At 33.4% G+C, this 15,746-nt stretch overlaps 1 protein-coding gene across 2 annotated transcripts in view; it reads left to right on the top strand.

Annotated features, from left to right (window-relative positions):
* LOC128999784 (ubiquitin carboxyl-terminal hydrolase 7-like) overlaps positions 1–15,746 on the top strand; it is a 54,998-nt gene that overhangs the window by 36,922 nt on the left and 2,330 nt on the right. For both annotated transcript variants that reach the window (XM_054426456.1, XM_054426457.1), the window contains exons 19-23: positions 6,737–6,890; positions 10,039–10,178; positions 11,764–11,862; positions 12,774–12,897; positions 14,829–14,900. In XM_054426456.1, the coding sequence (XP_054282431.1) occupies positions 6,737–6,890; positions 10,039–10,178; positions 11,764–11,862; positions 12,774–12,897; positions 14,829–14,900 (589 nt within the window). The remainder of the gene's footprint in view (positions 1–6,736; positions 6,891–10,038; positions 10,179–11,763; positions 11,863–12,773; positions 12,898–14,828; positions 14,901–15,746) is intronic.

Raw genomic sequence — 15,746 nt, 5'->3', positions numbered from 1 at the left:
CTCAGTAATTTTTCTTTTAAATTGGTTTAAAGGTAGTTCACGAAAACAAGTGGGTAGCTTGTTGAAGAAAATATGTTGATTGTAAAAATGGCTATTTAAAGTTTTTGAAAGTCTGATTTGAGGTGTGACTAGGTTGTTTTTGTGCCTCGTGTTGTATGGATGAGAATAGCTAGAAAATTTTAAGGGGTTGTTTTTTATATGAATTAAATTACAAAGAATGTACATAGATGGCAGTGTAAGTAAATTTAAATTGGAAAAGTGATCCCTACAGGATTCATGATCTTGCAATCCTAGCATGGCTCTAAGAGCTTTCTTTTGCCAAACAAATGCTTTCTGAGCTAAGTGTGAACCACCCCAGAGACGCAAACCATAAAGCAGCTGTGAGTGAAACAAACCGTAGTAAGTCATTACCAAAGTGTTAAAACTCACACATGATCCAAGTTTTCTCAAGAGACAGGTTATTCTAGCCAATCTTTTACAAAGTTGTGTAATGTGGTTATCCCAGCTTAGTCTGTTGTCGAGATGGATGCCTAAGAGTTTGACTGTTTTATAAGCATCAGTGGGTTGATCTTTTTTTAGAGAAAAGCAGATGTATTCTGTTTTTTCCTCATTGATAGCCAAATTATTGATTTTATACCAGAATTTAGCACAGTTTAGGGCATGATTAAGATCGTACTCAACTGTTAAAACATTATCATCTTTACAGAACAGGGTAGTATCATCAGCATAAAGTATTGATTGAGTAGGGATATTAAAACTAAAGTCGTTAATAAAAATCAAAAACAGGAAAGGTCCTAAAATGGACCCCTGCGGAACACCAGCATTCAATTCTAAAATATCAGAATAATCATCTCCTATCACGACCTGCTGTTTACGGTTTTCCAGGTAGGATTGAATGATGTTTAGTTCACGGTTCCTAACCCCATAGTAATACAGTTTATCAAGAAGAATGGGATGGGAGATTGTGTCGAAGGCCTTGGTCAAATCAATAAGGCATGTACCTGTCACCAACTTGTCTTCAAACCCTTGCAAAACTTGGTTAATTAATTCTTCTACAGCCATTGTGGTTGAACAGTTGGCTCTAAAGCCGTATTGACCTTTATATAAAAGGTTATTCACAGTAAAAAAGTGTTGAAGCTGCTCAAGCATACATGATTCAATTATTTTTCCTAAAATTGGAACCAAAGCTATTGGACGATAGTTTGATGGGACATTCTTGTCGCCTTTCTTGTGAATTGGCGTTACTCTGGAGGTTTTTAAACAATCAGGAAACTTTCCTTCAATTAAAGCAAAATTTATAAGATGTGTTAAAGGTTCCAGGATAACATTAACTATGTATTTAAGAGTAAAATTGGAGAGTCCAAACAAATCTTCACTACGGGAACCACTGAGTTTACAGACCAAAGAATGCACTTAATGTTTATCAACAAGGGTCCATTTAAATATCTGGATGTCAGGAGTATTAGAATATGGCTTAGGGCAGTTACTCAACAATTCAAGATGAGTAATTACATTATCATCATTGTAGAGTTTATTTTGTGTGTTGTTTGAAACAGAAGTAAAGAAATTGTTGAGAGTGTTAGGTGTTAAAGTTGTTTTGGAAAATGTTTTAATCTGTCCTGATTCTTTTCTGATTATTTCCCAAGCTTTTTTACATGTATTTTTGGATTGAGCAATTAGTTTGTCATTAGCAGTGATTTTGGCTTCTCTTATCTTGTTTGTATAGATGCTTTTGTAACTTTTAAAATTGTTCCTATCATTTACATTATTGCTATATTTCCATTTGTCATACAATAACAATAAATATTTACGCATTGACTCCAATTCTGTAGTAAACCAACTATTACATCTGTTATTCATCTTAATATTACTTTTCACATTTACAACAGGACAGCACAAATTAAAATCTGAAATTAAAACCCTAAGAAAATATGTAAAAGCTAAGTTTATGTCATTAATAGAATACAAGGTAGACCAATCGATATTACTTAACCTATTGACAAAATTTTCAAGTCTTGTTGATGATACAAAGCGTTTCCTATAGTAAGAATCCTCTTTGTTAACTAAGCAACTGTTATTCTTATTTTTATCAATCAAGAATTTTGAAACCACTCCAGCATGATCCGATATTATTCCCTCCCCAGTAATAAAACAGTGAAGCAAGGCTTGATTGTTGACATTAGTGAAAATATTGTCTAAACAAGCAGTTTGTCTGGTTGGTTTGACATTGGTTGGGAACAAATCAAATGACCTAAGTAAATTCAAAAAATACTTTCCCTCTTTATCATTATGGTTTAAGATGTTTATATTGAAATCACCAGCCAGGGCGATGTACTTGAAAAGTTTAGGTTTAGATGAAACAAACAATAGAAGATCTTCCAATTTTCTACAGAACTCTGTAAAGCTTGAATCAGGGGTACGATAAATAGATAAAACTAATAAGTCATAATCTAACAATCTAACAGCACATACCTCAAGTAAAAAGTTAAAGCTAAAATCAGACAAATCTATTTTTTCATAATTTACACAACGTTTGACATAAATTGCAGTACCTCCATGAATCAGTGGAAATTGACGACAATAATTTGTACCTAATTCAAAATTTTCTGGGACATAAAAGTTAATTTCTTCATTACTAAGCCAGTGCTCACTTAAGCATACTATATTTGACAGTGTTTGGTTAAGAATGATTTCAAGATGGTTTAATTTGTTCCTTAATGATTGAATATTTAAAGATAGTATTACAATTTCACTATTTCTTTGTCCTGACGTGTCTGAAGTCAGTCTAAAAAACTATTTTGCTTACATGCTAACTTAGTATTATTTTTACAATTTTGCAGACTTTTTACACCTAAAGTTTTGTTGATGCCGGTTCTTTTAGAGCGTCTCAAGGGTGGTTGAGCAGATGCAGGTGGTGAATTGTCTGTTGTTACCAGGTCCTTAGGAATGTCATTTGATTCTGTTGTGTTGTTGATATTGCTGGGACTAGTAGAAAGTTTGCTTAAAAAACTGCTTAGTTCGATGCTTTTTATTGAGTTGGGAGTTTCCCAACCTTTAAATCCAGGAGAGTTTGTAGAAGGTGTTGTGATGGTACATGTCTGGGATTCTTTGTTGCCTGCTGGAGAACTTTTTGCAGATTCTGTAGGCCTAGTTATTTTATTTCCACAGTTGTTTAGATCTAGGTTCTCTCTCTTCTGTTCTTCTGATTTCCGCTCAGCTGTTGAGATAGCAGAACACAAAGCTTTAAGAAACTGTGGAAAAGTCTGTCCGCTCCACAGAGGTCGTGATGATTTTTTGTGAAAAGCTATTACATTCACAGAGGCTCCGGTCAAGCGTTGAAAATTGACAATATTATTGGCAAAAATGTCGAGTGAAATGTTATCTCTCACACACCCCATGGGGGAGCAAATGAGTCTCTTGAGGCTTTGTTTTTTAAAATCATCTGTCAGTGTTTTGAAAGCCATGTTGTAAGAATCTTCTGTAGGTTTGCTGTAATAGATGTCTTTGGTCACCAAACCGTACACTGTAGCACCATTAGTTACTCTTTGACAAGTTAGGTGGTCCGTTAAAAGGTCTGATGGACTTGGTTTGCCAAAGTGATTTTTAAAAACAACAGCCACTCCAGCGCTCATCTGTCTATCACTGGAGATGTCCGCAGAGATAGAGTGAGCAAATGCCGTGTCCTGATGGTTTTTGAAATCGTTGATGAAATTATTCATGTTGGCATTAATAACTCTTATCTTGGATTTTTTTCTATTCAGAATAGGTACAGGTATTGTGGGTTTAGTTCCAGAAAGATGAGTAGGAAGAGCGCCACAGAGCATGGCATTATTTGATTTGCTTGTTATAGCCTGACTGACAGATTCATCAGAGTTTTGGGGGGTTTGAGATTTTGCTTGAGGGGAATATGATAGTCCTGTTCTGGAATCATCATGTGAGGGGGTAGGTGTTAGACCACCAACTGCATTAGCAATCATTTTGCCCAAAAATGATTTCCCCTTGTTTGATAGATGCAATCCATGTTCAGTGAAGTATTTACTTTCTATTAAGTACATGTCGATGATATCAATGTTGCTGCTTTCTTCAGAGAGTCTCCATATGTAGTTATTTATCAAAAATATTTTGTAGTGAAGTTCATTGTTACTCGGAATGTCATGTCGGTATGGTAGTGTACAGAGCCAGATGCTTGTATTACAGAGTTTGGTGGTCATCTTCAACATATTGCAAATGTGTTCTACACTATGAATTTCAACATTATTTGTACCACACATAAACACTATCTTATCTTTTGGTGTGAAACTTTTTAGATCGGCTGAGTCAAGTATATCGTTAATTCTTGCATTAGGTTTAACCCAGGAAACAATTCTTTTAGTGGAAGGCAAATATGTGTTAATGATATCAGACAGCCCTCTTCCATGGCTGTCTGCAAATAAATGTACTTTTTGTTCCGCCTGGTCAGTTGATTCTATCACATCAGCAGATTGTATCCCGCATTTCTTAATTGGGCTTGATTTAACTTCTTGAGTTTGATGATTTATGGCTTCAGTCTGGGTGGACGCTGAGATTGACGATTTGACATTCAGGTGTGACACAGCAGATTGAGATGGGGACACACAGCTTTCTTTCCAGCATGCTGACATCAGTTTGATGATATCTAACTTTTTGTTAACAACCATAGTTGGTGTTATGGGCTCAATAAAATTGTCAGTGAGGTGTCCGTGCTTGGTGATACTTTCTGCTAGCATGGTCGTATGCAACAGTGTGTAAATTCCACAATCATGTGAATTGGTTTGTTGAGAACATTCAACTTCTCTAAGATCACACGTCAGACTAAGATGTTGATTAATTTTATTTGTTAGAATTGCTGCAGCTGTATGGTTACTTTGTTTAAAAGAGTCGAGGTGGTACCAACACATTTTATTTCTGTCAAGCACCAACAGTGACCAGTGTGTACCACTTCTATCTTCTGTAGTCAGGCTGTCATTCAGTGGCAAGAAAATATACTTAGTTTTTTCTAGTTTCATTTTTGTTAAGATTTGTGTGACAGATAGCATATCTCCAAGTTTTAGAAGCTGAACTACACATGGACTTAACAGCAGGATATTACTGTTACATACTTCCTTTCCAATTACATCATAATATGTTGATATTGTTTCATCTTCCAACCATTGTTTGCTATCTAATAACTGTAACTGGTAAAGCTTTGACTGTTTTACGGCCTTGTTTAATGATTGTTTCAGCTTCTCATTCTCACTTAATGCCTTAGACAGTTTTTCGTTTGCATCAATTAGCGATTTCTGTGCATTTTTTAATTGTTTATCACTATCATTTAGGCTTATAAATTGTTTTATTGGTGTATTGGTACAAAAAGGACTGCTAGTGTAATTAACAAAACTATTATTACTCTTCTGAAAGCTGTCATCCATTTCATTTTGCTCCAATTCTTCCAGTTCGCTTAATAGTGACTTATTTTTTAAATCCACACTACTGATTCTAGCTTCCAAATTCCCTATATGTTCTTCTAACTCCTCACACTTATTTAATAGCATACATTTCTTCTCTTTATCAGCATTCCAATGATCAAAAAAAGTGGCATTTAATTCAATGAGTTTTTGAAGATTTTCTTCCCCAAATTGATTCATTAATTTACTCAGCTCGAATCTAATCGAAGCTGCAGATTCAACAATGTTTAGATCACTCATTCTATTATCTCCTAGACTGTTTTAGTAACATAGAATGTAGCCGCAAAACAGACAACAAACAAAATGAAATGAGAAGCCCAAATCCATTATGAATTAAAATAAGTTAAAAAATAATTCTTCATTTTAAATAATATATAGTTCACAATTCTTTATTATTTTATTTTTGTAATTTCCACGTATACAGATGCTTGTAGAAAACAAGAAGTATTCTCTGCAACTATGGGGTTATCCAAACTATCCTTGTTAAGTGGGCCTAATTGATATTGTACATAATTGATTTGGTAATCAGAAGTATCCACAGAATATTTGAGAGCATCTAGGACTCTGAGGATTCGCAAAAATTAAGTTGGTAAATAAACCAACTGATAAGAGATAACAGTTTAAAGTTGCCTACCAGTCTGTCCTAGGCCAAGGCCAGGTTAGTCTCGCTGTGTTGATTACTTATCTTGATTCCAGTTAATGTATTATCTTCATTGACTATAAATTTAACTTCAGTTGTGCTTAGTTTGTATGCAGGTTGTGTATTCTTGATATATATAACACCGTTTGTGGAAAATGCAGGTAATACTTTTATAGTGAAATTTTCTTGTAGGTTATAAATAAAGTATTGAGAATATTTCTATAGAAAAATTCAATAAAAACTGACACTTATTTAATAGGTTTATAAAGAAACACTGTATCTTTAATTTATAAAACACTTTTGTACTAAAAACTGAATGATTTAATAAAAGTAACTGAAAAAATGAGGACTGGTAAAATCTCAGTGGTAAATCTAATTAACCTCAAAACAGATCAAGGAACTCTTCCTTCTGTAGTCCTAATAGATGAAATATGCATATAACAGATAGGGTGAACATCAGGCTTACCTTACCTAAAAATAGTTTATAGTACAAATAAACACTTGAAATATAGATTTTTTGAACTACCAGTTCCTTTAGTTGTAGAGTCTTCTTGTTGTTATGGTAAATGTCACTGAACAACCTGATTAAATAAACAATAGATACAAAGTGTTTTGATTCTCTGGTTACTTTCAGGTATAAGGACGGCCCTGGCAACGCCCTGAGGTGTAACTTTGAAGGGACACTAAAGGATTTGCTTGTGTACTCCAAGCCTAAAGGAGTCAAGAAAATCTACTACCAACAGCTTTCAATACCTGTCTTTGAGTTTGAGAACAAGAGGACGTTTAAGGTTAGTATTCTCGTAATTGTTATTTGGGTTCACTTGGGAAAGGACTTTAAATTGAAATTGTGTGAGAAACATCACTAAAATTCACTTAATTTGTAAATTAAAATTAGTTTTACTGATGTAGTAGTTTTTATACTGTGCATATTGACTAATAATATGCTACCATAATACACTGATTTATTGATAATTTCATTTTGTAAACGTGGTTTTCAGTCATTGTTAGTTTTAATTTATGTTATTGTCCCAGGTGGGAACTTATCTCATCTTTAATGTCCGGGATTTAAAATAATCAAACGTTGCAAATAATAATATGTGTGACTTAAAGAGATAACAGATAGCTTTGGTTATTTGGTTTTTAGTAATTGACCCTGGCCAAATAATTAGCTGGTCTCATTTATTAATTATTAACAAAACTTTCCTGTCATATGCAGGCCTGTTTTATTATAATTTTTTCATCTTGGCTTAAAGTTACGAACTGCTTGTTTTATATGTTTTATTTGTTCAACTAGCTGTGTGCCCGTTCTACGCACGGGGATCTTTTCATAGTCAGTTAAAACCTTCTTATATAAAGCACAGCAGTTGGTTTGCATACTTTCAGATATGCTGACAAAACTATTCCTTCGCAAATACAGTATCTGACAGTTTCAAGCCAAAACTAATGCTTCGCAATTAAATGTCACCCGGATCTTGTTGGTCCATATGTTATATCCAATGATTAAACTAAATAAACGGTATCAGCATTCTGACACATACTTTCTCCCATAAGTTTGTCAACAACCTTTATCATGTGTAAGCGGTGAGAGAAAATATACGGAAATGGGATTTGTACAATTTTGTTCAGAATTTAAAGGACTATAACATAATGGTTAAAAGTATTTAAGGTACTACCTCAACCTCTTAATTTAACACTTTATTCGGGTTGACATTTTCATTATCAAGGCGCTCTTGTCCTTTCCGTGAAACATTGAGAAACAAGGACATTAATGCGTTACCATCATACATACACACAAAAATACCGAACTTAATTAGGGAATCTGCTACGCTTTAAGCATAAAAAGGTACATATAAAATTAGTACTTGAAATCTTTGTTAATGCCATAAAATTTGATCATAACAATTTATATTTGCTTTGAGCGGAGATGACTCGAAATTCTGTCGAAATGCTATCTGAATCGGTTTGCTATATGAAATGAAGTACAGTAGGCCTACTATAGACGATTTAGATTGGTAATTTGTAATAAAAATTACCAAAATAGGCCACGAACTATTGATACATAAACAACGTTCAAAGTGTTTGAACAATTCATGATGGTTTGCTGAATAAATGTTTTACTAAAATGCGTTATAGTTTTCTTAGCATAACATTTTGGAATCCAGACAGAAAAAGCAAAAATTATACAGTTAAGACATCAATTAAATTGAATAGGCCTACGCCTGTAATAAATAAGGTGCAACACCAACGATAACTAATTTGTAAATTACTGTGATGTGTTGGTACGTAAAAATTATTCTTGCTGCTACTAAAGGTTAAAAGGAAAAGAACCAGTACCGTACCAAAAACCAACGTTTACAGTTAAGAACTGTAGTACAGCCGACCAATTATATGCGTTAATCAAGGTTATTGATCTCTTGGTTTTGGATTTTCTCGTAAAAAGTTATCGGCAATCAAAGTTATTTCCCATTAATTGCTTTATTTGTACACAACTCTTAATGTAAACTTATCGGTGTCAGTTTGAAAAAAAAACCTTATACAACATAACTTTCTGCTGTTTAATAGATTACGTATTCTCTAAACAATGTTTGCTGGTATATATATTAACATTATAAGGAAATGTGACAGAAATCACACAACGTTGGGTTTTTGGACGTTTATGCAGTTGTAATTTTTTGCTTTACACTTTACACAACCGCCAATTGAAGAGCCGTCAATGAGTGGAACATTGTTTCTAAGCTATTGGCGACGGTCATTAGTAAATTTAAGTTTCCCAGCCGTATACAACACTGATTCAATCTTGATTCAATGTCTTCTTTCTGGTTATCAAAACTCCAAAACAATTTTATACACATATTTCTGGTTCCTGACCTGGATGATGCCTAGTTATTTAATTTACGGTTACACTATATTATTCCACTTGCGATTAATTAAATCCTTTATGTAATAAAAACGTTTTTAATCTCACTTGGATGGGATTTGCCTTCAAAACGTGATCGGAAATGGTTGTGGTGTTTGTAAACAACATTTGTAAACAACATTTGTAAACATTTCAGTGACAGCTAGAAAAAATAATCTTGATCCGAACAGCTGTTCGTTGTTTCATAGATGATTATGTGATACAAATTGGAAGAAAACTTGACAAAAATCGCACAAAACTGCATTTTTGAACGGCCGTAATTTTAATTACAAAGTAGTGAGACCATATTTTAATGGCTAAAGACACTCTCGCCAATCCAGTGAATACATTAAAATGACTTGGGTCTTGATAGGTACTCTCGTTTTCCTGGAGAAGATTGCGTAAAATGCCATCTTGAGTGTGTCAGACAGACAGACAGACAGACAGACAGAAATTTAGATGAGACTTGTTTCGGGTTCTTTATTGTATAAAACGTAAAAATAACCTAAAAATGTATGATTCTGAGCAATGTACAGACAAAACTCTAATTTTATTTATATAGATAATAATCAAACAATAGGTACTATCAAACAATAGATATAATCAAACAATCAAGTTGGTTCAGGGTATCTACCAGTTACAGAAATCACTGAAGTTACTGAAAAGTAACAGATTTTCATTTTAAGGTCCCAAAAGTCACAGAAAAGCCTGGGCCTAGTTAAAATAGTTTCTCCAACCTGTCTTTATTTTGCATCTTGCTGTGACAGAGATTACATTCATAATACAGAATCAGTGACAGGGACTTATTTTGGGAGCAGGCAACCAGCTTAAATCTTTAAGGCACAAAATATTGTATCCCCTACCATCTCATGCTCATTGTTCATTTTTGATAAGTTTTGTCTTATCTTTACCAAAGGTCATGAGTAACATTGTCTCCTCTCCCCAAGTCACTGAAATGTAGTTTGATCAACTAGTATATACCTTGTGGTTTAGGGTTTTGTTACTTTTAAATTTTTAAATCCCCCATGTTTGCATTCTAGTGTTTCTGGGTTGGACCCAAGATGAAGGAAGAGAAGGAATTGACGCTCTACCCGAACAAGAACGCCACTGTCGCGGAATTGCTCGAGGAAGCCAAGAAAACGGTCGAACTGTCTCCAGAGACTGGCTCAGGCAAGCTTAGGTAAGTGAAATGGTCTAGGCTAAGAAAGAGTACCTAGATTCTGTAACCAACCAAAAAAATTTTCTAATTTTTTAATATTTTAAGGGGAGACTGAACTTTTTTTGTCTTAAAAAATTAAATTTTTGTTTTTCGTCTAAAATTAATCTCCGTTTCTTCCTGATTAAGAAAATATATAATACTTAGTATATTTAAAAGCTTCTTATGATAACAATAAATAAACAAAGCTAACTCTACCGAGGTTTCGGCCACACTATTCTCATGGCTTTGAGTGTGTGCTGCAAAGCTTTTAAGTGTGTTTTCCGAAAGTTAGTTTTTTTATCTTTAGGTACACATAGTTCAAAATCTGTAATACATAGAGACTTAAAATTTTGCATGCATTAGTCTGGGTACTTGGTGAGTACATTAAACAAATCATATATTGATTGGTTATAAATTTTCATTTAAAAAATAATTTATTTTTATTTTTAGAATATCGCATAAAAATTTGTATTTTTTAAATGATTGAAAATAACTTTTATATTGACATATTTCTTTAAAAAGTGGTTTAACATAAAGATATGGATGTGATAATTAAGTGTGCAAAAAATCAGTATGATAGGTTTAGTAGTTTTTGTGCTATATGTACTTGAACTTGTAGAAAATATCCATTTAAAAAGCATTGAACCAGAAAAGGTACAGTCTCCCCTTAAATAATTAGGGATGGACGAGATTGGATTTTTAGTTCGAGACGAGACGAGATTTTTTATTTCTCTTAAAATTTCGAGACGAGATGGAGACGGGATTTCCCTTCTCATACACAACGGGAAATGCACGTTCAAAATTTTTACCTGATTTTGTAACATTGTTAGATGACTGGTTAAATACAAAAATAATAATAATAGGCAAGAATATTTACAATCTTTTATTAAAAAACATCAGCATAACATTTTTCACGTCTAACTTATTAAAAATGCCTACGATTAGGAAATATAGTGATATCAGTTTGGATAGAGTTCAACTTATCTTAAAATAAAATAAATCATAAAATAAAAGCAATATTAATTTTTATAAAAAATAGTTACTTGTTTTGACTTTTTATAGTAATAAAACATTGATCACACTGCTTACACTTAACAAAACTTCTCAAATGTTATTAAAGTAATATTATTAAAATAATTAAAGTAGTATTTACATTTAAAGAATTAATTAAATATGAATGCCTTCGCAAAGGAAACGCAACTACAACACGCTCCTGTATTGCAGGTATTGCATTGACTTTCTGCAGGCGTTTTTAATTTTTTTTTTTATTTTTTATTCTCGTCTCGATAAAAATCTCGGTCAAAAAGAAATCTTGTCTCGTGTAACAAGATTTAAAATTTCCCGAAAATTTCCCGAAATTTCGAGACTTGACCATCCCTATTTTTTAAATTTTAAAATCATTGACTAGTTAAATTCAAATGCAAGTTGAGTGTAGCAAATATTTCTCTTGCAGCTTGGATATTTTTAATGAAGCTGCCTAGGGCAATTTTAGCAAACCTGTTGAAAGCAATGGCACTTAGGCTTATGTTATTTTTATATCCATTTAAGAATTATTTTCATGCTTTAGGTTAGTGGAAATAAACGGAAACAAAATCAGCCTGGGACCCAAAGAAGACATGTTATTAGAAACGTTACTAGTACCTCAAAATACATCCAAAGTTTATAGGTAAGTGTTTTTTTGAAATTGGAATCCAATTTATGTTCGGTTAGTGTTAAATTATTACCATATGATTTTTTTGTTTAGGAATATCACAGCAATTAATTTTCAAACATCAACCAGTTTTACCTTTAGCAAGTCTTAGATAGACTCTAGCAGCTGAGAGTATTGGTCAGATTTTCTTTTGTAAAGGCTCTAGACCAGAATAGGTTAAATTTTTTTAATAGGAAAAGCAGACTTCTGTGTACAGTGAGTGTCTTCTCATCAAAAACACTTACGGTAGCTTCCTTTCTTTGTGATTGAAAAAGTGGTCAGTGGCTATGAAAAATTTAATTTAATGTGATTCCCATTGATTTTATTGGTCAGTTTGACTAGATTTTTATAGCAGACCGTTCCACAGGACGCTTTGTAAAACCATGAAGCTTAGTACACATACAGGTACATGATCTTGTTATATTCAAGCATTTACTTTTGGATAACTAAGTAGACATATTCATATGGACCAGCCGCACATAATTTTGTACTAAAAATAACACAGTAGAATGATCCACTACAGAGTGCACTGCAGTGTAAAATTACCTTTCTCTTTGTTAGCTTTTAGTTGTGTGATGATTGATCTGATATTTAAGATGCTATAGTTTACTATATGCTTTTCTCTTGTGTTTGGTTTTCATTAAAAATCAATCATTTTGATCAGGGAATTGGTAGCACAATTCAACTACAAAGTAAATGGGAATAGACGTTGAACGTCCAGTTCTATCCATAGTCAAAGGTTCTTTGGCTACAATCTTTCACCACAAAGTTTTTGCCACCTGAAAACAGGATAAGATTCTAGGTCCAAAAACATCAAGTGTGCGCAATAATCCTTTAAACAACATAGATTTGACACGACTGACAATGAACCTTGTGGTGTCCCTTAGGATAGAGGAGATCCCCAAGGAGGAGGTAGAGATAGGGGAAGACGAGGCACTCATCCCTGTGGCTCACTTCTACAAGGACGTGTTCTCCACCTTCGGCATCCCCTTCCTGATCAAGGTCAAACAGGTCAGTCAATTTGAAATTGAGTTTGGGTAATGACCATAACCGTTTCTTCCTTGTTTAACCTATCCAAGGCTTTAAATTAGAACTAACCATCTAAAGTCAAAAAATCAGTTCTGTAGTAAAGTATAAAAGATAAAGCAATACTCTTTCAAGTGTCTCTGCACCATGACTATGGCGTGACAGGTTTGAAGGTTTGAGATGTTGAAGAACTGTGTGGCATGTAGTGTGGTAAAACAATCAGAAAGTGCTTTCAATTTGCCATAAAAACAGAGCAGCAATTGATGTCTCAACACGCTCAATGCTATGGTGTATAGGCATAGCACACATTTCCTGGTACTCGAATCATCTGCAAGGAGGGTCAAATAAACAAAAAACCAGACAGTGGAGACTCTTTTATGTATTTCTAAAGTTTCTAGTAGTATCTATGACTAAACCTAACAAATATTCTGATATAGGCTAATATTTTGAACTTTTTGTAATGAAAATTTATCAGCACTCAACTCTATTTTTTCTAGTATTTCCAATAGAGGTGTGCGGATATCTGAAATTTCGGGTTGGTTTCGGTTTGGTTTGGATATCCGTAACCAAACCTAACCCAAATTTGATATCCAACACTATCCGTTAAATATCCGATTTAAATTTTAAAATCCGATTAAATTTCTGGATGGACTGTATACAATGACGTTTGAGACTGAGGTCAAAATGTTCATAAGGTTACTTATATCATCATTAGTTTCCCATGACGTAATAATTTCAACACCACTCGTTCCAATCTGGTCAGTCCCAGTGACAGTGGTCGACAAGTCATTGTCTATGACACAAAACTAAAACATTCATATCATCATTCGTCGTCGTGGAAAATAACAGAATCAACAAATAAATACAATAATGACAATCGATATACCACGTACCATACAGTACCGCATTATAATCAATTGTGAACAAGGCAGTTAGTTTAATTCACTAAAGACACATTAGACATTCGAAAAGAGTTCAGTTATGATAAATATTATCATTCAAAGTATAGGAACACCAAACGCTAAATTTAATCTCGTGCTTATTATATTCTTTCTCGAGTTTTACTTTTGTCTAGCCTAAATTATCCGTGAGCTCAAAGACGAAGCCGTATGATACAATACGAAAATCTCATCTCATTCAGTTGTTTATCAGGCTGTTCATTCATTTGCTTTTACTTTACAATTACTTTACAATGATATCTAGAACTAACAGAAAGGAACTACCGAGATCAAGTGAAAGTCAATTCGTGTAAGTTGCCTGTTACTAAGAGCGCTATGCTACGACGCCATTACATACGTCACTAGTCAGCCATTGGTGACTTTTTGCTAACTTTGAAAAATTAGCTTGCCGTGTGGTTATAATCATAATGTCATTAGTTTTTTCAAAGTTTAACACGCTGTAGCTCCTAAACGAGTAGGTTTAGAGAGAAAATGACAAGAGGAAAAAGTCTTAAAATTGCATCTAGAATCTAAAACATCTAAAATACAGGGTGTCCCATAAGAAATTTTAAAAGTTGGCAGCCATATTGGAAAATGGCGGCCATTTTTGAAAAATTGTTATTCATATGTTTTTATGTAATTAAAAACTATTTGATGTTTCCCATTTATTGTTATCTCTAAATATACAGTTTCTGAGATACCAATGTTGGCACAGGTAAGTTGTTCACCCTGTATATGTTTTGAATAAGCAAACTGCATGTCATACTATTATTTATACATTTTGCTATGATAAATGTGGTTTTGGATGGTTTTCTACAAATTGCATTGACAATATGAGCTGCAAAGCTAAGATTGTCCTTTTGTATTTTGTTAATTACTTACAAGGTTCACACAGTTCAGCTTTTTAAGTTAGCAAACGTATTCTGTCCCTATTAAATAAAAATTGTGTTGCCACCGTTAATGTTTGATTTTTTCCAGGGTGAACCTTTTTCAGAAGTCAAGGATAGAATTGCCAAAAAATTAGGGATTCAAGATAAGGAATTTGAAAAGGTGAGTGTCAATAATATTGCATTGCTGATAAATTTTAAACATTACCTAGTACTTAAGGAATATCATTTGTGATATTTACTAGTATTGCATTGCAACGGATCAAAGAAACAAAAAGAACCTGATTGGAGATTTTTTATGAAATATTTTATGCTCAGGTTATTCAATTTAATAGTTCCATATTTGTCCTGCTGACATCAGATTATCCCACTCCGGAGCTTCTGACCACACACTTGTTGACTATTGTTTAAATGGTTAGAGGTCTTTGCACCTGACATGTCTGTACTAGCCAGTCGCTTGTCACTATTTTTTTGCATCAATGAGCCTTTGCTGTACTACACATAAGAATATTTTTTTTAGGTAAAGGGATCAATTAAATATAAACTTAGTACAACAGTAATAAGTGAGTGCATTTATGTGTGTTGATATACTCAATGTGATTACACTTCCACACCAATGGAAATTTTTTTAGTCCGAAAATATTGGAACACGACAGCTAGATTAGATGTTGTTTTCTGAGCAAAATTCCATCATTACTGAATTCTTTCAATCTAATAATCAATAATGTGTGATGTTTGTTTTTGTTGCTGTGTCATGTTCCAGGGCCTACCAGAAATTTTGATCAAAAATGTAAATTAGTCATTAATAGATGAAATTTTGGAATTTGTATTATTTCACAGTTCTATCTATACAGTTTTTATATGTCATATTAACTTGGTACTAGTATTAACTAGGTATAAGTTAACTAGTATTAACTTGGTTGGCGATGTGTCAAAACATATTGTATAACGGTAATGTTGTGCTTAGCAAAGTGTTAATGGAAATAAATTAGCTCCCCTAATAATCTGA

This window comes from Macrosteles quadrilineatus, unplaced genomic scaffold, assembly GCF_028750875.1.
Source record: "Macrosteles quadrilineatus isolate MER2022 unplaced genomic scaffold, UCM_ALF_1.0 Scaffold_8__2_contigs__length_117827958, whole genome shotgun sequence".
NCBI lineage: Eukaryota > Metazoa > Arthropoda > Insecta > Hemiptera > Cicadellidae > Macrosteles > Macrosteles quadrilineatus.
This window is presented reverse-complemented; position numbering and strand designations above follow the sequence as displayed.